This window comes from Odontesthes bonariensis, chromosome 4 (genome assembly GCF_027942865.1).
Source record: "Odontesthes bonariensis isolate fOdoBon6 chromosome 4, fOdoBon6.hap1, whole genome shotgun sequence".
Taxonomy (NCBI): Eukaryota; Metazoa; Chordata; class Actinopteri; order Atheriniformes; family Atherinopsidae; genus Odontesthes; species Odontesthes bonariensis.
The window spans coordinates 26,230,307-26,253,277 of NC_134509.1; the positions used below are offsets into that span (position 1 = coordinate 26,230,307).

At 39.5% G+C, this 22,971-nt stretch overlaps 3 protein-coding genes across 6 annotated transcripts; 2 read left to right on the plus strand and 1 right to left on the minus strand.

The window, feature by feature from the left end:
* Positions 1–7: 7 nt before the first annotated feature.
* c4h22orf23 (chromosome 4 C22orf23 homolog) lies at positions 8–6,203 on the minus strand. 2 transcript variants are annotated; one of them, XM_075463720.1, is made up of 7 exons: positions 5,157–6,203; positions 3,500–3,593; positions 1,703–1,765; positions 1,450–1,608; positions 1,226–1,345; positions 1,041–1,141; positions 8–578 (listed from the first exon to the last, which is right to left on the minus strand). In XM_075463720.1, exons 2-7 carry the CDS (start codon positions 3,591–3,593, stop codon positions 516–518), a joined length of 600 nt encoding a protein of 199 aa, XP_075319835.1. In that variant the 5' UTR covers positions 5,157–6,203; the 3' UTR covers positions 8–515. The 2 variants fall into 2 exon arrangements, with proteins under 2 accessions (XP_075319835.1, XP_075319834.1); XM_075463719.1 differs by lacking the exon at positions 5,157–6,203 and adding an exon at positions 3,920–5,126.
* Positions 6,204–6,895: 692 nt separating this feature from the next.
* Positions 6,896–10,030, plus strand: klf1 (Kruppel like factor 1 (erythroid)). 3 transcript variants are annotated; one of them, XM_075463725.1, is made up of 4 exons: positions 6,896–7,055; positions 7,166–7,246; positions 7,982–8,831; positions 8,932–10,030. In XM_075463725.1, the coding sequence occupies exons 2-4, from the start codon at positions 7,172–7,174 to the stop codon at positions 9,105–9,107; spliced, it is 1,101 nt and encodes a 366-aa protein (XP_075319840.1). In that variant the 5' UTR covers positions 6,896–7,055; positions 7,166–7,171; the 3' UTR covers positions 9,108–10,030. The 3 variants fall into 3 exon arrangements, with proteins under 3 accessions (XP_075319840.1, XP_075319841.1, XP_075319839.1); XM_075463726.1 differs by having other exon boundaries at positions 6,896–7,246; positions 7,982–8,224; positions 8,501–8,831; positions 8,932–10,029; XM_075463724.1 differs by having other exon boundaries at positions 6,896–7,246.
* Positions 10,031–19,326: 9,296 nt separating this feature from the next.
* On the plus strand, positions 19,327–21,973 carry LOC142379362 (uncharacterized). Its single transcript, XM_075464506.1, has 2 exons — positions 19,327–19,479; positions 20,122–21,973. Exon 2 carries the CDS (start codon positions 20,177–20,179, stop codon positions 21,353–21,355), a length of 1,179 nt encoding a protein of 392 aa, XP_075320621.1. The 5' UTR covers positions 19,327–19,479; positions 20,122–20,176; the 3' UTR covers positions 21,356–21,973.
* Positions 21,974–22,971: the final 998 nt, after the last annotated feature.

Sequence of the window (22,971 nt, forward strand, 5' to 3'; positions counted from 1 at the left end):
TTGCCATTTGAGTGCCATTTATTTAATTTTATAAATTTTCAATGTAAGTGAACATGTTCGTGTAAATGTCCGTGTGTTTACTCCCTCTGTTCCAGTTTTGTCTTGAAATCATGTGGATTTTTTTCCTCCCTCGTGAACGGACATCTATATCCCTGTTGTCTGTCTTTCTGCTCTGTGCCTGATTTTTTTTTTTTTTGTCCAGCTGAAACCAAGGGCTTCTGTAGCTCCACAGTTTGTCCACTATACTGTGTCATAAAACAGCAGCAGAATTATAAGAAGTACTGACACTGGTAGGAGGAATAAAATAAGTTAATGCAAGCAGAAAATGTTTGTTTTATTGACTAATGTGCTCTCACAGCTGTTTATAACATGTAAGTTATAACAGCACAGGGCAGCCAGTGGGTTACAACCTTCACTGCAGACTTTACATTCAAGTCTGTGTTGAATCTTGCTTCCAAGTGAAGAGTTTGAATAATCTGACAAGGTATCTGGTCAGGAGAAACTGTCCTTGTTCGTCACTCCTTCGCGGCGTTCTGCTTGCTGCTGGTCTGTTCCAACAACTCCAGTTCTCGAATTCTCTATTGGAGTAAAGACACAGCACAGGTTTAAGTTTATTTTGTATTCAAGAATAAGAATGAATGATATTACAGGTCAGGCTAAATAAATACTGGATTTTATGCTATTTTTTTAGGATCTGTTTAAATTGCATCTGCTAGCATTTATCATTATTATAAGTACTGTGCAAAAGTCCTGAGACAGACCTCATTTCTTCATATATTTTCAGGAAAATGTGTTTTTTGTTAAGTTGTCTGTTATGTGTAGACACAACTCTGGTTTGTCCCTTAATGTGCGTGCCTTTTTTATGCTTAAATGAATGGAAAAGCAGAAAAAAAAAAAAACTTCAGAAAGCCTGGAGATATTACTCAAGACTATTTTAAAAGAGTACAAGAAGTCTGGCTCTTTAAACCAAATCAAAAAAGAAATGATGGGTGCACTCGTGAATCAGGATTTGTTTTTAATGACACGAGCTGCCTCTTTACCTGCGATATCTCTGTATTGATAAAGCCGATATACTGTGTCTCCTGACCCAGAGCCGCCATGTCTGCCAGAAACTGCCTTCTTTCTTCTATTTCATCGATAACTGCAGAGAAAACACTTAATCTTAATCTGTGACATTGTTGCTGAGTCTTTTCCACCCTGTCTGTTTCTGTTAATTCAGCCTCACTTTCCAGATATCGATCCCTCTCCTCTGACACAGGATTTTTTTGAGGCGCCGCCACTGTGGACTCTTCTTTTCCTGTTGCCAGGATACTCTGAAGCCTCCTCTTCTCTTTCTCCAAGTTTCCTTAGAGTGAAGCGCAGAAAGCATGGGTGACAAAGACTGAATGATAAATGACAGGAAAGACGTTATTTTAGTAAAAACCAAGACTGATAGTTTCAGGAACATACGTGTAGGACCAGGGCAGAACTTTTCTCTCTCGTAGCTGTTCCCAGACCAACATGACTCAGCACTGCGTCTCTGACACCTGCCTGGTGGGTGTTTCTGGACAAATTTTTTCGAGGGAGACGACCCTTCAGGGTCAGAGGTCTGAGGCAAAGCTGCTCCATCTGAGGAGGAGAGTTTTTAATTTATACAAACTGTTGTAATGTTAAAAGTTGGGAAAACACAGTTTTCAACAATACTGAGATTTAAAATACTTACTTTTTGGGCATCTGTTGGACTGTTTTCTTTGAAAGTTGGTGAGCCTCGATTCCTCTTTCATTGCTGGACAAAAGGAGAGGATGATATAACAAAAAAAACGACAAACTTATACAAATCTGAATTAACACACACACACAAAAGCCAACTTTCCAACATATACAGTGTGACCAAATGTGAGAGACCACGTTAAAAGTCATATTTCTTGTTTCAGGATTTTAAAACTATTTAAATCACTTTCAAATATGTCGTATAAAACAAAGAAATGGGTCAGCAATTAGATTTAAGCTAATTATTGAGAGCAGAATAATACTTCGGGCGACACAAGTGGATCTGATTTGTTCATCAGAGGATTGTTCGATAGCCACAAGTTAGCCATTGTTCACCTGTTGTGATCATATCTGTGCCTCAAGTCTCTGACATCAGAGGTCAAACTTATTTTCACCAAAGAGGGATTTTCTGAGCTCAAAATTATGTATACGCTCAACATTTTTGTGAGCAATGCAAGTAGGAACTGGATCGTTTTTTCTTTCCATTTCTTAGTAGATGATGGAAGAAATTGGTATCTCCTGATGAATCCCACTTACAGATTTGTGGCTGTAACAGAATATTGTAAGTTAGGAGTGGCACAAAAGAGAGAACAAGACCATGTGTATCAAACCCACAATGCTTTACCGCCCTGGAGAGGGGAACCTGGCCCAAATCTCCTCAAGCCTGACCAGGATGAAGCGGCACGATTTGCTCAACTCTCTGCATCTTCAAACTGCAGCAGGCTGATGAGCCCAAACACATCTCAAAGCCACAAAGAACTCCTTGAATACCAAGTTCAACTTCAAAACAAATGTTAATAGATCATTTCCCATTTATGACTTCAGGCCTTTGGAACCCACTGATAATCATAATAATAACAATAACACATTTTATTTGTATTGCACTTTATATTTAAAGCTGCAGTCTGCAACTCTTTTTCAAGCATAATGCCTGGAACTGTCCGGGGATTCTGAAAGTAGTACATTAAATACCCCAATACAAAAAAAAAAGAGTTCTCTAGGTCCCCTATATGTCCCGCTAGGTCCCTCCAAAGCCAGCAGGTTTGTTTACAAAATTGCAGACCGGACCGGTAAAAGGTAACCAATCAGGTTTACGAGCTGGGCTCTGCTGCCTGTCAATCACCGATTGTGCACGCGCGATACAAGGTAGGCTCGTCCCCACGCTTCTTTATCTAGACTATTGAACTTCATTACGGGCTAGTCTACTTACTGTGTCTTCCATGATCGCAAATGACAGGTGAGTTGATGAATGAAGAGTCGTGTAGGCGCATCTGGCGTGCACGTCTACGTGCACGAGTTCTCATGTGTTTTGAAGGGGCGGGACAGGAAGTTGAATAACTTTTTATTTTTCGGTTAAAAAATAAGCATTTCTTGCATTTTGCGACTACGGAGGTCACCGTTTTCAACTTCAAGCGTTCTGATAGATCATGTAAACTCTTAAAATGCCAAAAAGTAGGACTTTACGTATGACAACAACAAATCTTGCAGACTGCAGCTTTAACAATCTCAAAGTGCTAACAATTCCAATGTGCCATATAAAAGATATTTTAGCAGTAAGCTTTCTTAAAAAGGTGAGTTTTTAGGTCACATTTAAAAGCCTCTGCAGTCTGTGGGGCCCTCAGGTGGTCGGGGAGGAAGTTCCACAGCCTCAAAGCTGCAGAGGAAAAGGCCCGATCGCCCATAGTGCGGACACTGAATGTGTTTGCTCCACCTATACTGAAATACAGTATGAACAAGTGCTTTAACTCACTTCTCAGCATGTCCTGGCCCTCCTTGCTGCACTTTGCAGGTCTGGGGTTGTTCCACAATCCTCTGCTGGAGGTATTCTGTGAGGAAGCCTCCATCTGCAAAGAAAACACAAGCAGGCGAGACATAACAAGCCAAACTCCAACAAGAAAATACAAGCTCATGCCATTTATTGTTTACAACACACACGTTGTCTGTGTTTGGTATGCTGTTGCCAGAAATATATTCAGCTCAACTTTAAGTGCCCTAATTTCTGTCTAGAATCGAGACGCGAATTGCACAATTTCAAAGAATGCAAATTGCCTCCCTCAAGACGTCTCAGGCAAGTTGTTTGCTGTGTGGTTTCAAAATGACCAGTGAACAGACTGTGCAATGTGAAAATGTAAAGAAAACGTATAGCCGAAAGTGAAATAATAAATCCTACTTTGTTTCATGTGGAAAGTTCTGTTCAAATACGACAATTTCCAACTTCGAGTCAGAGAGACAGCGGGGTTTTCTTCAGCGATGAGTACAACGGACTGTTGCCATAGAAACGACGTAACAACTGACGCTTCCGTAATGATGACGTTAATGTTTGTTTTGTTTAACTTCTCCTTTGCATCTGTTTTTTATGCAAATACATTTTTCTTTATTAACTTTTTAAATTACTAATTAGCTTGTTTGTTTGTTTGTCAGCTGGGACAGCCCCCCAGGGACCCTAAATTAAGAAAATGGATGGATCCAAGTTTGTGTGTTTTTCATGCGTATTTTTTGGGCATTTTGTCAGTTTAAAATTTATGTAAATAAGCGTGTATTAGGAAGCGTTTATATATACACACACAATCCCCTAAGTAAACATGTTAATCTTGACAAATATCTGTTCAGCAAATTCACACAAATATTTGATTAGATTTGGATACATTCTCAATCTAAATATAGCTTTCAGAGAATTTTAAAACAAAACATGTCACTTTGGCAAAAATTTTACATAACGTATAGTTAAAATCTACTGCCCGGAGGTGCAACGACAATTTTAGGCCACAAGAGAGAGAGAGATGGAAATTAATGGCTGATGCTCCCGTCATTTATGGATAATATCAATTAAATTAACTGTTTTTGTTGTAATTTTATGATTTACAGCTAGGTTTCACACTAGATGTGCCATCCACGGCATATTTCTACCAAGCTGATGCACAAGGAAAAGGAGAATAATAGAAATGAATACCTCATTTGCCACTACAAAGCCCAATTTCCCCACAGGTATTATTAATAGGTTCATATTGAGATTATTATATCATTAAACCGTAAAGAAATATTATCAGAGCATATATTAAATTATGTATAGTATAGGAACCAAGTACCTCACACCCAACTGGCAATTTTAGAGGCCATGACAAACAAATTCACAATTTGGTCTTCCAAAGTGCATTTAGAAAGAACTTCCATGTGTCAATCTAAAAGATTTCATGTTTAGGGTCAAAAAGAGGCTTTTCAGTGAAGCTAGCCACCACAATTTTATTAGTGGACGTGTTGTGTAAGCATCTTTCAGAGGGAACGAGTCTTTATCAGTGCCAGTCTCGTCATCTTGGATCTGCAGCAGTCAGGGCTCCATTATCATTTGGAGGACAGCAGCCTGCATTTGGCCCGTGTGGACTGATAAACAGCAGCCAGAATATAATCACCTTTCACACACAGGTCTTCTCAGAAGCTGTACATTCTCACCAGGAATACTCAGACCATCCTGCGTAAATGAGAGGCTTAAACTATTAGCAGAAAAACAAAAAATTCACTTTTTAGAGTAGATTATGAAGAAATAAAACAATCATACATATCTTATTCAGTTGTATGAATGTTTGTGCTTGTCAACTCCTCGTTTCCTATATTTTAAGTATAAGTGTACTTTGTATTGAGTTTTTAATATTTTGACTTTATACGTATGGTATGTACTGTTGAGCAAAGCATGCTTTCTTAGATCGAGGCCTAATGTTTAAAAATTACCATTGAGTTTATTTTACTGCTTTTTATTAAGGAATTTGAATACATTTTCAATGGCTTGAATATTAGGATAATGTTTTATGGATGTTTATCTATCTATTGTTTTTGTTATTTTTAGATACCTGTAAATATCAATAACCAGCAGAGATAACCACACACAGTGATGGCTTATAATGACTGAAAATAGTTTGTTTGTTTGTTTGTTTGTTTAGACTTCAAATCTAAGCCTTTAAGAACATAAAACACAATTAACATAAAAATAAGACACCTAACTCAAGGGATGAACCACTGTTGTGTCTACACAAATAGACAACTTAGAGAACTTAGAGAAGAACCATCTAAAATTATATTATTGAGAGCTTTGTCATTAGCAGACTTTAACAAAGCACCAACGATTTGATTCCCAAAGTGCTGTTGGCATATCTCAGCAGTATCTGAAAGTGATGTCCATAAGAAAGAGAAAAAAATACAGCAAAGAACTGACACAGGACCTGAGAGATGCATCTGGACCTTCAGCTGATCCAAGCTGGCCCAAGCCTCATCAGAAATGGTCTCCATGGAAGGGTGGCTGTCAAGAAGCCCTTCTTAAGGAAGGGAAACGAGGAGAAAAGGCTGAAAGTGCCAAATGGCACAAGAAGTGGACTGAAAATCAGTGGCAGCAGGTCTGATGGAGGGATGAATCCTCCCCAGAGCCCAGACCTCAACATTATTGAAGCAGTGTGGGATCATCTTGACAGAGAACGGAACAAAAGGCAGCCAACATCCAAAGAGGAGCTTTGGGATGTCCTTCAAGAAGCCTGGAGAACTATTCCGGTTTAGAAAATGTTGAACAATAAAGGTGCTCCTGCCAAATATTGAGTATTGTAAATACAGTTTTTGCCCTTTATGCTGTATTTCCATTTATGTGTGTACATCTTTCAATTCTTTTCTGCTCAATTTTCCTGTTGTCCTGGCAACAGGTAAAGAAATGAGCAGCTACTTTTGGACAGGGTCATATGTTATTCACTGTCCTTCCACTGTCTCAGCAATTAGCATGCTAAATTAAACTTTAACAGCAGCTTATAAACAAGTTTGACCAGAGTTTGTTGTTACCCATGTTGTAGGGGACAATTAACAGTCATTTATTATTAATCCTCAACAGCGAAGGTTTTGGGGTCTTATTTGTGCAGTAGTATTTAGTTATTCTACCAAATAAGAAGTACATAAATGAAAGTTCCTCAGTATTTCTTCACCTTGATGCACACCTGTGTCTTCAGAATAGTTTTCTTTTTCAGTTCCTTTTTAAGGAAGACAGAGAGTTGAGGTGAGATAATAGAGTTTATTTGTGATTACAAATGACCAGTTTTGGGGGGTTAAAGAAAAGGAAACGGCAAAGTAATTCACCCTTACGCTCCTCCTCCTCCTAACGGTCCAAACCTACATGAAAAAGAGAGATTTGAAGTTAGACTCACAGCTGACAGAGATAGACAAGACAGAAGAGGGAGAGATAGCAAGGAACCTTAAAAGAAACTCTTCTTTTATGGCCTTTAAGTTCTGAGTGGACCGTAACTGGGAAGACTGGCCTGGTGACAATCTGTTGGCTGAAGGTAAGACGGTCATGTAAAAAGAAAAAAAGAAAACACAACCAAAAAAGAGGATAAAACAAAAAGGAAAAAGACTCTCGGTTGTTTTTATTCCACCTGCTGTCATATCAAAGAGCTTAATGGCTGTTACCCAGGCTGCGCTTCCTTCCTTCAGCTCCTTCTCCAGTCTAACTCACTCCACCGACAACATGAAGGTAAGAATCATGCTGACCTCTGATGTTTGAGTCCTACATAATGATAGAAAAAATACATATATAAATCTATTTATCTATATATATATATTCCTTATGTTGTGAGAAATGTTGGAGCCAAATCAGTAAAACAAACTACATATTGGACAGAAACACAGAACTTTAAATGTAATTTTGGTTTTAATGTGCAATAATTTGTAGAATATATTGATGAATTATTCAACTCGATAAATCTTTGACACATGTTTTGCATTATCATGCTGAACTAACATTATCACATAAAAGTGGGTTTTCATTAGCTCTAGCAGGTTAGTAAAAGCTAGAAGTCTTCATTGGAATCATCTGCATTTCTCACATCGCTGAATACGTTTTTTGAGATGTTTGTGAGGGATGCAATTCTAGCGTCTGAGTAAGAAATTTCCCTTTTTATTGGAGACAAACACACTGTTGTACATTAAAGACTGTAAATATAGTCTTATGGATTTGGTTTAACACAGGCTAATAATGCTGCTGTGACGCTTAAATTAACTTTGGAATACATTACAGATGAGATATGTGGTTTTGATGTTCCATGACACAAATAAGAGGGGATGTCGATACTCTGAGTAACAGAACAACCAGTGGATATTTTCCATGCCGGACGTTTTCTGATCTTGTTCTTCAATTCGAAAAGTAGTGAGCAAGAAAGTTTCCCACACAATGATTTTCACTGAGCTCATTATATTGTTCTCCATATAGGTGTGGAAATCTGATGAGGGGTCTCTTCCTCTAGACTCTCCGAGCAACAAATTGTCACCAAGCAGCTCTGAGCAGGTTCAGGTCTGTCAGCAAATGCCAGAGGAGCTCCTGGATGATGAGAGCCAAGCATCCTGGGACATTGAGTTCTTGTTGTCTGAGTGGAGCAGCTCTTCACCCGACCTAAACCCCTCTCTGGACAGTCAACAACTCATCCAACCTGACCTAAACTCAGCATACCAAGAGGTGAGCATATTTAAGGACCAAACAGGACCGGAGAGTCTGCAGGTGAACAGTGGGGGGCTCATGACTGAGCTCCTGTCAACTGCTGATGCCAAAACAGTTCAGCCAGAGTTCTACCATGGTGGTTACAATGATGGTCAAACGGGTCGGGCTTTATATGCCAGTGTACATAATGTAAATCAGTTTGACTTCATTCAAGGAGGAAGTGTGGAGAGGAACGGCAGAGGAAGCCTTAATAAGGTCACATCATGGGATTTTAACCCCTACTATCCCCAACAGCACCCCTCCATGGTAACCATCCCCGACAGCAGGTTCATCCCGCCACAGGCTGTGACCCCCGACCCTCGACACTACGGCTACATGCCCCACTTTAATCCCAATGCCAGCCTTTTCTGTGAATACTCCCATAGCCAGGCCTCTGTTCATTTGCCCCATCACCAGCAACCCATGCTGGTCAGACCACAGCTGCCCTCTGGTGGGGGGGAGGGAAAGCGTGGCAGGAGACCTACAGGAAAAAAGAGGCCTGCCATCCACAGCTGTGAATACCCCGGCTGCAGCAAAACTTACACCAAGAGCTCACACCTCAAGGCTCACCTCCGCACCCACACAGGTAAACAAAGAAACGTCCCAATGACAGTTAATGACAGTGAACCATTATATCTGATTGTATGATTTCCTCATTATCCTCTCCTTTATATTTTAATTAATAGGAGAAAAGCCTTACCAATGTTCGTGGGAGGGCTGCAGCTGGAAATTTGCCCGCTCTGATGAACTGACGCGTCACTACCGCAAGCACACGGGTCAAAAACCCTACGAGTGTCTGCTGTGTCAGAGGGCCTTCTCCCGCTCAGACCACCTGGCTCTGCACATGAAGAGACACACATGAAGCTCAATCACACACGTGTGATGATACAAACAGCATATTCAAAGCCTACATTCATTTCTTTGAAGAAATGATTGATATCTGTGGTTTAAAGAATAACCCTCCGTTACTAGCGGCTTAAAATAATTAACACTTCTCACACGATGTTGTAAATAGATGCAGCAGGATCATTCTCTTTGTTTTGTATCACACACTTTCTTACTTTGAGGACCTTTATAAGTGTAACAACTCCTCTGTTCTTAAACCTCAACTGTGGCTCTATATGCATGCTGCCAATCTTTGCTCTTTACGAAGACCTTAACCAAAAGAAACAGCAATCAGTTCTCAGGAAAAATCAGGAACTCTAAAGGTCTAAAAACAATCATCAATCTTAAAGTAAACACTTTGTCAAGATCATTTGTAAATTTAATGTGCTCAAAGCATCGGGGCCACTCTGACCAACACTGTACACACTGTGGGCATGTAAACAGCTAAACACTAACAAAAGACCTACGAATAAGTGTGTGTAACATGGGTTACATGAAGATACACAACAGTATATCCAGCAGAAACTCACAGCTCACTGAAAAAAGTCATGACTGCTTTGGAATGATGCATAGTTATATCACCGCTGAGAGGATCTGATATCTGTCTATTTCCCTTCAAAATTCAGTTGATTGTATAATTACATGTTACACACAATAAATTTGTTTTGTTTGCTCATGAATTCTAAGTTAAGAAAACTTTAATGTATGTTCTTTACTTTCTCTCATAGCAGATTTAAAGCTGTTAATATATTGCATCTTCTTCACCTTTTTAGGATCACCTTAAGATGAGCAGCATATTTATTACTATATTTTATATCAACAGAAGATTCTCTATTATTGTATGTTGTTTTTATATTTTCAAAATACTGCTTTAAAGTCTTATAAGTATTGTTTTCCTTCTCATAATTCCAGTAATAAATAATGCATTTTAATGCTGTAAAACTACATTGGAGTGTGGCATGATTTATCGAAAAGAGGCTAAGAAATATACCCATCACTAAATGGTAAACTTTGCCTCATGATTAATACGGGAGGTGGAGTTTCAGGCTGAGTCATTCTCTACAGTCAACGAGAAAACAGTTTCTAAACACAAATAAAGTGCAATGTCAGCCTTTAGCCTTTAGGTGGCAGTTTTCTTTCATTTGAGTCCCCTTGCCTGCAGGCTGGTATCAGCAGGCTGTTGGAACTTGAACATGCTGTGTTTCTAATCTGGGCGAGGTGAGCTGAGGATGAGTATCTAGTTATGTAACTCAGCACCCACTGATTCATCATGATTATGTCATGAAGGAGGTCATCATTATGCTATAGGCTTCTCAAATACATCTACCGGCACATACCAACAGGAATGAGCAAACATTCAGCTCTTTTAATTTGGAGTACATGCTCAAAAATACACTTGCAGAAATGTATCTGCACACATAACAATGTATGAAACCAAAGAAATCTGTTATTTGTTCTGTGTTACAGGGGTCCGAATGGTGCCCATATATTAAGGGCATCTTAACCCCTTTATCCATGCCGGTTACAGAATTTTAACATTTAAACATTTCAATACAGATTTAACTTACACGTCGCACTGCCATGTTACAACAGAGGCCCAAAAAGGACAAACACTGGCACCGTGGGGCATTTTTTTGTAAGATACAGTCCTCTGCAGTAAGATGAAGGATATTCTGTTGGCTGCAGTCTGCAGATTTTCTATTAGATATCACAACATCCATCACACAGCACCTTCACACAGTTAACTAATGAAACCTGATGCTTTGTTGTTAGGATGCAATGTCACTACTTGTATAAATGCCTTAACTGTAATGCAAAATGTCCACTTGTGGTTCTCGGTTGGAAATGTGAATGTGAAAAAAGTGTGTTATGCACCAGTAGCCAAGACGAGGAGTGGGCTCTTTTAATTTTAATCCTCATTCATTTAAATCAGCATTTCATATATAGCACAATACAAAAATGGAAACATTTTTAATTGATTATAACAATAGATAATATCAACATTTGATAGTGCCTCATTTTCTATTTAGCCCAATCTTAACAGTTTGTTTAAATTTGCTTGCCAGTTGGATATAAGCACACCAAGGCTTCAGCTTTGACCACCACCCCTCTTTGTTTTAGCTGCTTGATCCATTTAGGGACAAAGTACAAGCTCCACTCTTAGTTTAAATTTTGATGTACCATGACAGCTGTGACTGTCTTCGTAATCCTTCTAGTCCAGGATGGTTTGATAACATTCGAGCACAGCAGTGCACGCAGAAACACACACTCACACACTCGCAGACGAATATAACCACATGACGTAATCCTGGTAATTATAACTCAACGCGTACACTCCTTTGCTGTTAATCTGATATTCACTGTGACTGTGCTCACATAACAAGGTATTCCACATCAGTAGATAAACTCAGAACTATAAAGTGACCATTAAGGCGTGTTTTATTTTAGCGACCGTTAAAGGAGTTGGATTCAGGCTTTAGAAGTGACATGAGGACAGAAGTGGAACGTTGACCTAAAGTACCCTGAGTAGAACAAATAAACTCTGAAACTCTACTTTCTACTTCCACATTCTGGTTCCTCCTTCCCAGTCTATATCATGTTATGCCTCCTTGGATTCCTTTCTAGTTGGGGTACAGAGGTAAATAGGCCATGGGTAAAAATATCATTATCATAATGCCATTGAAGTTTGAAGTTTAAAACATTTGCTATAACTAAAACCAGTTTATTTTCCCACTCAAATATTTTTTTTAAATCCACATAGTACAGTCCTTAAAGGGGGGACTCATTCAATTCAAGGACAAAGTATATATTCTTCCTCCCAACCAACCACATCAACCACAAATAGACTAAATGAATGCTTAGCAGTATGAGGGTTTACTGATGATAGAAGGGTAATTCAATTTCCCCTCTTTCTTGCATTTCTCTTGTGGATAAGCACAAATTAATCAGCTGACTTTTCCCCTTACAGAGGTCTTCTCAGGGATTCTTTTTCATCAAATCAAGAAGAGGGAAAGCAGAGGGAGAAACTTTGTAGAGATGACACAGATAGTACAGATACAGATAGTATTTATAAAGAGTGCATCTATTGCATGATTATACTTTTCTGTGTTTGCTTTTCCTTTAATGCAATAGAGAAGCAACGGAAATCTAATTAACTCTGTGCACTCTGCAGAGAAAATACTCAAAGTCACCCTCCTCTAAATTATAAAAAATAATATTTTTATGTGTTACAAGACATATCATGAACAAAATCGTCCATCGGTACAATGGCTGAGGCTTTGAATCTGCTAAGCACCACCTGCAGTCTCAGAAAGATTAGGTCAGTATGTTCCACGTAGAAGATTGAAGAAACCAGTCCTGGCTATTTTCCTGTTGGGGCTTTGCAGCTCCATTGCATGCACTGTGAGGAATAATTGAAATAAGAAGCTAGTGCAAGCTACAAGAATTTAGCTGGGGGCTATCCGCTGCTGCCCAGGCCAAGCAGACAAGTGCTAACTGCTGGCATTCACATGTTCAGCTGGAGTAGTGGCTGCTTATGTATGCTTTTGTATGTTTATGAACATATTTAAACCCTGTGTGTGGTAGAAAATAATTCATAATAACAAATCAACTTGTCCAGTACAATAAGAGTCTGTTTTCACTCTTTATTTAAGAATCTATTATCTTTAGTTTGCTGTGAATTGCGTAACCTCACGTAATTTAAATCTAAGCCTGCTGTTCAGGGATTAGAGCAGTGAAAGCTGCTGCGCAGTGGCGCATCGAGGGACTGTTTGCTGGTTTTAATCTGAGCGTACACATACAGTCGAACAAGGCCACAGTCTGCTTTGTGCGCAGGCAGCCTATTAATTTGTGCCTTTGTTTTTTGAGGAGCTAAAGAAGCTTCTCATGCACATGGATAAACATGGGGACTATGGGCACTAACATAACGCATTTCCAAGCCTCTAATCTTAACCTGAAGTCATTCATCACGGAATAACAATGTTGGGGGGGCTCTAAACATCATTAAAAAAGACTAGCCAAGTAGCAGAGGTAAACCTATACTTATGTTTAGTCCCTATCGGGATATCAAGAACTGAAAACGGAACAATATGCTCCCTTTTAAGATTCTAAGATTTAAGATTAATGTTTTATTAAAGAGTCAAAGTCTCCACCCTAAACTGACAGAAATCCTTTAAAGTTTTCCACATTTTGACATCTGACATGGATTGAAGTAAATTTTTACCCCTCAGTAAATGTGAGTGTGGATTAATTACAAATTACGAATGGATTTAGCACATTTAACTAGCAGCCTTACTACTCTTCAGTTAGCAATTGGTGAAAGCAGTTAAGCAACAACGGGAGCTGCAAGTCTTCTTGAAATGAGTTTAGTGGGGCTCTAGTTGTAGACATTTTCAGGTCAAGACAGGATTCAAGTGAAGGCTCTGGGTCACTCAAAGACTTTCACAAAGTTTTCCCAAATCCTCTGCTGTCAGTTCTAACATTAAGTCTTTCTCCTACTGAGTTGTAACAAAGCCTTAGCTTCTGAGCACTCTGGAGAAGGTTTTCACCCAGGATTGCTACTTATTTTTCAGAATACATTTTGATACAAACGTATACATACTATATACTATGTATGAGTCTTCCAGTCTCTACAGCATAAAAATATCCCCACAATATGATAGTATCTTCACTATTTTTGACTCTAGGGATGGTAATGATGATGTATACCCTCATCTGAATCTTTGCCATGCTCACAAATCCACAAACAATCCGGTCAAACTCCTGGCTTGATTTTCACTTTGACATAAACTGTGAGTCCACATACAGAGAGGCATGTTCATTTCCTGATAAAGTCCAATGGATTATATTAGACAGAGTTCAGTTATAGAAGTAGGATAAACCAAAGCTTTGTTTTGAGAGTCAGCAAAGGGTCTGAATCCTCATATTAATGTTATTTCATTGTTTTACTTTATGAAATATTAAAATGACCTGGTTTTGCTCTGGATTTCTGAATATTGTGTGTAGACTGATGAGAAAGACAAACTGGATTTGATATATTTTAACACGTTTTTTTTGCCATGAGTATGAAACATTTTTGTTGAATGATTCCTTTGTTTATTGGCACATTACAACTAAGTGAAAATGTTGTGCATTTGCCATGTGTCACAAGTATAAATTATGCAGGTTTGAAATGCCGACTAACTGGCTGGAGGCGAGCATTTGAGAAAATTAAAACTCTTAATAACAAACAAAAAGCGCAGCAGTGGCAGGAAGTCTCCAAAGTAAAAAAGAAAAAAGAAAAGCATAACTAAATGTGGCAGAAACAAAAATCTAAACTTGGCATAAGATGGAAGAAATAAAGACAAGGATCTGGCAGGAAACAGATCCTTGTCTTTATTTATACTCAGAGGAAAAGCTGACTAAAGTGATGCAGGTGTGGCAATCAGTAAAGTAGGACCTGACCATGTAAAGGTCGGTAATCCAGACCATGGCAGTATAATTAAGACCTGAGGAAATACACATAATATGCATATATAAAGAGGTAAGAGCCCTCCAGCTGCATTGGAAATCAGTTTACCCTTGAAATGAAGCCACATAAACATGTTGCCACTTTGATATTTTCCAGAACATTTCATTTACATAATCCATGGTGCAGAACAGACACATGATGCCTGTCCAGCGACACTGTTGACTGTTTGGCCACCAACTATCACCACCAGTGACAAATGAAGACCCAGAGGTGATGTTTAAAGATGAGCCACTAACGGGGAGAGTCTGAGAAAGATTGGATCCCAGCAGTAATCCCAGCAGTCTGAAGGCAAATTACTGAATGATGATGGATTTCACTATAAATTAGTAAATCTTTCAGGAAGCAGATTAAGTTGGTGTTGACGTATGGTTTTGGTTCATGTTCCCTCTTTAAGTTGAATGTAGATTTCCATCAGAACTTTAAGCATCTGGCAATCAACTTTTCATCAGAAGTTTCTGTGAAATCATGCCTGAAAAATGCAGAATAACACAAAGTGCTGCACTGGTATTACATAAATGAGACTTAAATGTAGATTTATTTTTAATAGCGTTGATTCAAAGTGGATATAATCCTCCTTTTAATCTTTACAATGGCTCTTTTGACGACAGAGATTGTTGATCCTGCACTTTGTCCAGATTAAAATATCTCTAAAACTATTGTGTGGACTGCTATGAACTTTAATACAAACATTCATGTCCCTTTCTGGGTGAATTCTAGCCTCACTTTTCCTCTAACTGCAAAGACCAAAATTTAGACGAGACAAATACTGGTTTATGGCCTTTATCTTAGCTGGTTTGACAGTAAATTGGACAGAAACTTGCACTGAACTTTATTGAACACAGCTTTTCCTTCATATACTCACTCTATCTATCTGTCCAGTGAATATTAAATAAATCAAATCAAATTTATTTATATAGCACATTTCATGTACAAACAATTCAAAGTGCTTTACATAAAATAAAAGCATTGCAGCAGGGAGTGGAAGAACCATTAAAATACATAAAAGAATATAAAGAGAAACAGATAAAATCATTTAAATAAATTTAAAAACAAGCAACAGTCAAGATAAATTAAAATATATCGTGTAGATTTCATGCATAGACACATGAGAAAAGAAATGTTTTTAACGTGGATTTAAAAATGTCTACATTTGGGCATCTGGTTAGGATGCCTCCTGGACGCCTCCCCGGTGAGGTGTTCCGGGCCCGTCCCACTGGGAGGAGGCCCCGGGGAAGACCCAGGACACATTGGAGAGACTATGTTTCTCGGCTGGTCTGGGAACGCCTCGGGGTCCCCCCAGAAGAGCTGGAGGAAGTGGTCGGGGAGGTAATGGAAGATAATGGATGGATGGATGGATACATTTGGTGAAAGTTTAATCTCCACTGGCAGTTTGTTCCACTTGTTAGCAGCATAACAGCTAAATGCTGCTTCTCCATGTTTAGTCTGGACTCTGGACTGGACCAGCTGACCTGAGTCCTTGGATCTAAGAGCTCTGCTGGGTTTATATTCTCTGAACATATCACAGATGTATTTTGGGCCTAAACCGTTCTGGGATTTGTAAACCATCAGCAGGCTTTTAAAATCTATTCTGTGACTGACTGGAAGCCAGCGTAAAGATTTTAAAACTGGTGTGATGTGTTCAGATCTCTTAGTCCGGGTTAAAACTCTAGCAGCAGCGTTCTGGATGAGCTGCAGATGTTTAATGCTCTTTTTGGGAAGTCCAGTTAAAAGAGCATTACAGTAATGGAGTCTACTGGAGATGACTGCATGGATGAGTTTCTCCTGGTCTTTTTGGGAGAGGAAACCTTTCATTCTGTTGATGTTTCTGAGATGGTAAAAAGCTGCCTTGGTGACAGCTTTGATGTGGCTGCTGAAAGTCAGATCTGAGTCTATCAACACTCCGAGGTTACGAACTTGGTCAGTGATTGTAAGGTCCCGAGTCTCAAGATATGTACCAACGCTGACCCTCTTCTCTTTGCTACCAAACAGAATGATCTCAGTTTTGTATTCATTCAATTGTAGAAAATTCTCTCTCATCCAGGTGTTTACTTCCTCCAGACACTGACACAGTACGTCTGCTGGGCTGCAGTCGTCCGGTGACAGAGACACATAAAGTTGTGTATCGTCTGCATAACTGTGATAATTGATGTTAAAGTTCTGCAATATCTGACCCAAAGGAAACATATACAAGTTAAACAGAAGAGGTCCAAGAATTGACCCCTGGGGGACTCCACAAGTCATGGCCACTCGCTCAGATTCATAGCTGCCAATAGTAACAAAATAACTCCGGCCTTCTAAGTAGGACCTGAACCAGTTAAGGACCGCTCCAGAAAGTCCAACCCAGTTTTTCAGCCTGTGCAACAGGATTCTGTGATCTACAGTATCAAACGCAGCGCTGAGGTCCAACAGAACCAGGACTGAAACATTACCCGAATCAGTATTCAACCTGATGTCGTTTAACACTTTGACCAGAGCTGTTTCAGTGCTGTGATGACGTCTGAAGCCTGATTGAAAGTTATCAAGACTTCCACTTTCATTCAGGAAATCGTTGAGCTGGTTAAATACAACTTTCTCAATAATCTTAGATATAAAAGAGAGATTAGTTGTTCATCATAGAGGCGTCTAGAGTTCTCTTCTTTAGGAGTGGCTTAATGGCAGCTGTCTTTAGTGACTTGGGAAAAATGCCTGATGCCAGTGAGCTGTTAACTATTCGTAGGAGATCACTTTCTACTGAGGTAAAAACAGTTTTTAAAAAGTCGGATGGTATTATGTCCAGAGAACAAGTGGTTGATTTCAGATGCCGAACTGTTTCCTCTAGGATTTTTAAATCAACAATATCACAGATTCTATAATACTAGTGAGTTATTAGTTATAATGGCTGTGACAATATTAAATTGCGACATAACGTCAGAGTTATTCTAGGTTTTAGACACAGATTAGTTTTCTTGTTTGTCTGTGTTGCGTGAATGTTTTGTCTAATTGTTTTGATGTTTTGGCTAAAAAAGTTGGCAAATTCGTTGCATTTCTCAGTGGAGAGGAGGTCTGGGTTTGACTGTTTAGGAGGATTTGTGAGTTTTTCAGCCATAGCAAACAGAGTTCGAGAATTGTTGACATTCTTATTAATCATTTCAGATAAATGCAGCTGTCTGGCCTTGCACAGCTCATTGTCATAACTACGCAGGCTTTGTTTGTACAGCTCATAGTGAATCTGAAGCTTTGTTTTCCTCCATTTACGTTCAGCTCTCCTGCATTCTCATTTCAGGTTTTTGACCGTAGTGGTGTTTCTCCATGGGGTTTTCTGTTTGATCAATAACAGCTACATGGAGACAGCACTGATACTAAATTGTCTATATAGCACTGGCTGAATGAAAAGTGAAATAATGAGACCAAATTGGAGGTAGAGAGGTTGAATGATAAGAATTTCTCTGGGAAGGGAGGAAGCATCAAATGTCCAGCAGATAGCTCATTAAACAATGTTCCCTTTTTTCTGCATAACATCACCCCAGCTGAACTCCCAGCACTGCTCTTTCCTCGAATGCTCCGTCTCTGCATATTACACAACAGCTTGCTTTTCCATTCACCACTCATATTCTCTGGGATATGAGTGGCTCACTCTGTATGGAAGCTTTTCAGTTTAGTTCAGTTCAATTCATTAATACTTTATACATTACTGTGGCATAAATAATTCTTACAGATATGTCATAAGGATAAATATAAAATAAAATGTAGTTGACAAACTTCTGGAAAGTTGAAGTGTAACATGGAGACAAGTGTGGTCGAGATCATCACGAAAGGATTGGGGATGTTGCTATGTAGCTTGGCAACAGCTTAGCAGCTTATGCTGGAACTTTAGTTTGGTGCTGAAAGAAAAGAAAATATGGAAAATGTGGGGTTGATGTCTGACGACTAAGTCATTTTTCAGGACATTAATGCATCTTGCCACAGAGCAGGAAAGACAAATGACACGGTCAGCAAACAGTCCTCGAGAGCCAGAGGTTGTATTTTTGTAAAACCTCAAGCGCCGGAAACATTCGTGTTCCCAGTGTTGACCTGAGGGAGGGGTCAGTGGAGCAATGGTGTGCAAACGATGCATAACAAGGGCTTCTTTTGTGCAGCAATACTGTACGAGCACTGTGTGAAAAGGGCCTCTGTGACCACCTCGGTTGACAGCCCAGAAGAGACCCATTTAGCTTCTGTATTTTGAAAACGAGATGCAAAGGACAACCTGAAGGTCCACACGGGAAAAAGCTATGTGAAAGCAGCTATTGTTGGAAGACTGACATTGTGTGTTTTACATAATGACACAGTTTGTAGTCATTGCATAATATACAATGTCATTATATAAACATTAAGATCAGCAAGTTAGCAGGTTAGTTGGTACTTCCTATGAGCATTTTTCCCCAAAGAGACTTTCCTATTTAGCATAGAGCTAATATTCCAAATTAATATGTAGTAATCCATGCTGTGCTCAAATTAATAATTTCTGTTTTAGCCTAAATAGCTAGAATGAATTAAATTAAGGGTTTTGTTTATTTCAAATGGACATCAAATAAAAATCGAACCACCTGTGTAGATCAAATCAACTTTGTTTTGCGCTGTTTTTGTTGCTCGGTCTTATTTTGGTCCAGCCGGCTTGCCATCAGGAGGAGGAGGAGGAGGTGGGTGATTACTCGGGTTGACGCTCCGACCTTGGCTGAACCACTGAGAGCTCGGGAAGAGATGACGGGGAAACACGAAGCTTTTATGAGCACAAACATCCGCACGACCTGCGGAGCCTCGCGGTTCTCATCTCCAACCGAGAAGCATTTATTGAAGTTTTAAGAAGCTGCTTGTTTTGAAAGTAAGGTGTTCCTTATCGTTTATAAACTTCTTATTTTGTTTAAAGTTAAATTTGTTGTTCACGTGGGATGAAAAGAAATAAGATTTCAAAACAGGATATTTCAAAGCAACGTTAACTCTACGGATGAATTTAGGATTCATTTGACAATATATATTTTTTTGTACGGTTCTCTTACTTATATCGTTATTTTTAAATATGCTCATTTGATCTCTATAAACTCGTGTTTTGCGGAATATAGATGCATTAATAACCTGGGTTTGTTCTGAAAAGGACAACTATTAATCTAAATCTAAATCATCAAACTGTTAAACTCGCTATTGTGCTTTTATTGTGTAGAATTAACATTTTTTGAACTAATGTTTAATGCTTTTTAATGTATAACGTGTATTGACAACAATATCCTCCTGAGACCCTTCATTCTTATATGAGGACATATTTGTTCTCTTAAACATCTTCCTCTTTAAATATAATGTAAGAGTTATACCTATCAGGCCCTGCACATCCCCAAAAGCCTGGGGAAATTATGAATACATATACAAATAAAGGTCAGGCCATAGTAAGATAAGGTGTTGGTTTAATATTTAGCAACATTATAAATCAACTGTCACCTTAACACATGTATTTGTGTTTTTCTGCCCTTAGGTGGAGCCATTACAGTGTATTTCACCCACATCCACCAACCTTTAGTGTGTTCCTCATGACAGCTCAGACAGGAGGAGCCATCATCCAGGACCTGGCAGTGCCCTCTCTGCTGAGTGCAGAGTCCAGGCCTCTTGAAATGTCTGGGTCCTTCGCCGATGAAGCTGTTTCCATAATACACTCTACAAACCACCTGGCAAAGACTTTTCTTAGTCAAACCTTTGCTCTCAAATGCAAAGAGAGCCTCGCCACTGATGAAGCTATGGCTGGCAGCAGCTGTGATGAAGACAACAGCAACAATGCACGCCGCAAACGGGAGCTCATCCCCAGTGAGAGAAAAGATGACGGCTACTGGGATAAGAGGAGAAAAAACAACGAGGCGGCCAGGCGGTCCAGAGAGAAGCGGCGAGCAAATGACATGGTGCTGGAGACCCGGGTCCTGGGTCTGTTGGATGAGAACGCCCGTCTGAGGGCCGAGTTGTTGGCCCTCAAGTTTCGCTTTGGCTTGGTCAAGGACCCATCTGATGTGACCATCTTACCACGGTCTTCACCCGCCTGTGCCCACCCAAGATCCAATCTGACACAGTACTACCAGGGTCCCACAGAAGGCCTCTCTCACCTCAACACACAGTCCAGCGCCAGCGCCCACCAGATCCAGCCTCATCTTCTGGATCAGGGTGCTGTCTGTGGACTGAGGACAGCCCAGCCGCTCTTAGGTGCATCCAACAGTCCTGTGTATTTTGATGAAACACCAGATGAGAATGGCAGGCCTTCTCCAACAGAGGAGCAGCAGGACTGTGGCTCACATGTCGCTTGTGTAGAAAGTCACAGACAAGACTCTCTCGAGAGTTTAAAGAGCCTCCCACACAAGCTCCGCTTCAAAACCCCCGGAGGGAGCAGCGATGGGCGGGAGATGTCTTCATCCTCTGATACCAGACACTGTGGCCCTCCTGTCGCCATGGTGGGACCAAACATCCAGGTGAAAAACAACCAGAAGGTGGGATGGGATGGTCAGCTACAGGATCTGGCTCCTTATCCCAGAGAGGAGTCTTTTGATGGACATGAGAAGCAGTATCACGGTCCATCTTGGGGTTGTTACAACTCCTCATTTCTGCAGAACTCAAACAAGTGTTCCACTGAAGACACAAATCTGAGGTCGCAGATCAGCTGTTTGTCCCAGGAAGTGGCTCAACTCAAAAAGCTCTTTTCTCATCAGCTGCACGCCAAGATCTCTTAAAAGCTCAGATCCAGACAAACGCTTACAGACATCACGTCTCTCAGAGGCACTCCTACTGTGAACCGCTCTCCTCTTCTTGGTGCAGGGTGGCACCAGTGTAACCAGCAGCTATCTCTGAAAGGACAAAACTTATCGACAGCACATTTCCGTTTGCTTCCATTGCAGCAGCAACCGAACACAACAACACATTTAATGACTCTAAACTATACAGTGGTTGTTGGATCATTTCGGATTGAACGTTTGATAGAAAACGAAGCATGCATCATCTGTAACTCCTCGTGTCACCTTGTTCAACACAGATGTGAACAATAACACACCTTTTCTCACATATCTCTTTTGTCACACAGCTTATAGTCATTTTACATAATAGATTAATTTGTTTTAAAGCTGTTGTAACTGTGAGTTGTATCTGAGTTGTCCAAAAGAAGACTGAGTAGTACTGAGTTGTATTTTAAAATAAATGATATATTACATAAAAGACTAAACGATTCTTCTCTGAAATGAGATATGGATCATTTTGACATGATTTAAACCCAACAACATAAACAAAAGAATGTGGAAGCCATCTTCATTTAGTTTCACTGTAATAGCAGGTGTTTATATACCCTAATTAAAAAAACCGATTACTGTTTCTTGTTCACTTAGGGTTTTTGGGGTTTTTTTGTTCTTTATTAGATTATTCTTACTTGTGTGTGTTGTGGTTCTGTTTTTTTTGTGTGTTTTTTTTTTACAAAATTTGATTAGAAATGAAAGGAACCATGCAAAAGTTTAGAAGAAAATTTGAGCTCTCATATCATTTTTACCACAGTTCAGACCAAAATGATCTCCTTATGCCTGTGTGGTTCTCTGAGTCACTTTTTTTAAAGGCCAAGTGAAGCTAAATTTCTAAGCTTTATAATTACTCTTAACCTTCAAACACTGAGTAGTCAGCTAACATCCAGCACCCATGGATTACTGTAAAGAGATGACTAACACTAGGAATTAAAATAATAGAAGATTATAATAAGAAAGCAAAGCATATTTGGGCCACTGTTTTCTGAGTCATTAAGACATGGATGTTAAATAGAACAGTGAAGGTCAAGTTGAGGTTTAAAAGACAGAGCTAACCACCACACGCAGTGTGCTTAACTGTAACTAGAAGTATTTTGCCAGAATAATGTGTCTTACTCTCATAAACAAGAACTGAAAGACTCTTAGCTTACAACATAAGATGTTGTGATACTTACCCAAGATGGAATTTCTATCTATGGACCACAAAAGAGTTTCCTTCTTTGTTATTTTGAACCTGTTACATATGATGGAAAAAAAATGGTCATCTTGCTTGAAATATAACAAAATGTCACCTTCAACTCATCTCCTTCAAGAAATCAGCCCTGTCTTTGTCCCTCTGAAAAATGAATCAGGTGTGCCTAGGCTCTTGCATGCCACTGCACATTGATAAGATAGTAGAGACATTAATGTTTTTGTTCTGAAGGTCACACATGCTTTGAGACATACTGCATTAAAGACAGAACATGCCAGAGAGAGTCAAGCATACCTCTGCTGCATTTTTAATGATATCATTGGCTCAGTGTGGCTGACTGGCACCACAGTGGTGGAGATATTTCTTTTCCTGA

Coding starts and splice junctions, on each gene's coding strand:
- c4h22orf23 (XM_075463720.1), bottom strand. CDS start 3,593: ATGGAGGCTTCCTCACAGAATACCTCCAGCAGAGGATTGTGGAACAAC. Junction 1,766..3,499: donor GGGCCAGGACATGCTGAGAA/GTGAGTTAAAGC, acceptor CCTTTTGTCCAG/CAATGAAAGAGGAATCGAGG. Junction 579..1,040: donor TCAATACAGAGATATCGCAG/GTAAAGAGGCAG, acceptor TTACTCCAATAG/AGAATTCGAGAACTGGAGTT.
- klf1 (XM_075463724.1), top strand. CDS start 7,172: ATGGCTGTTACCCAGGCTGCGCTTCCTTCCTTCAGCTCCTTCTCCAGT. Junction 7,247..7,981: donor ACTCCACCGACAACATGAAG/GTAAGAATCATG, acceptor TTCTCCATATAG/GTGTGGAAATCTGATGAGGG. Junction 8,832..8,931: donor TCACCTCCGCACCCACACAG/GTAAACAAAGAA, acceptor TTTAATTAATAG/GAGAAAAGCCTTACCAATGT.
- LOC142379362 (XM_075464506.1), top strand. CDS start 20,177: ATGACAGCTCAGACAGGAGGAGCCATCATCCAGGACCTGGCAGTGCCC.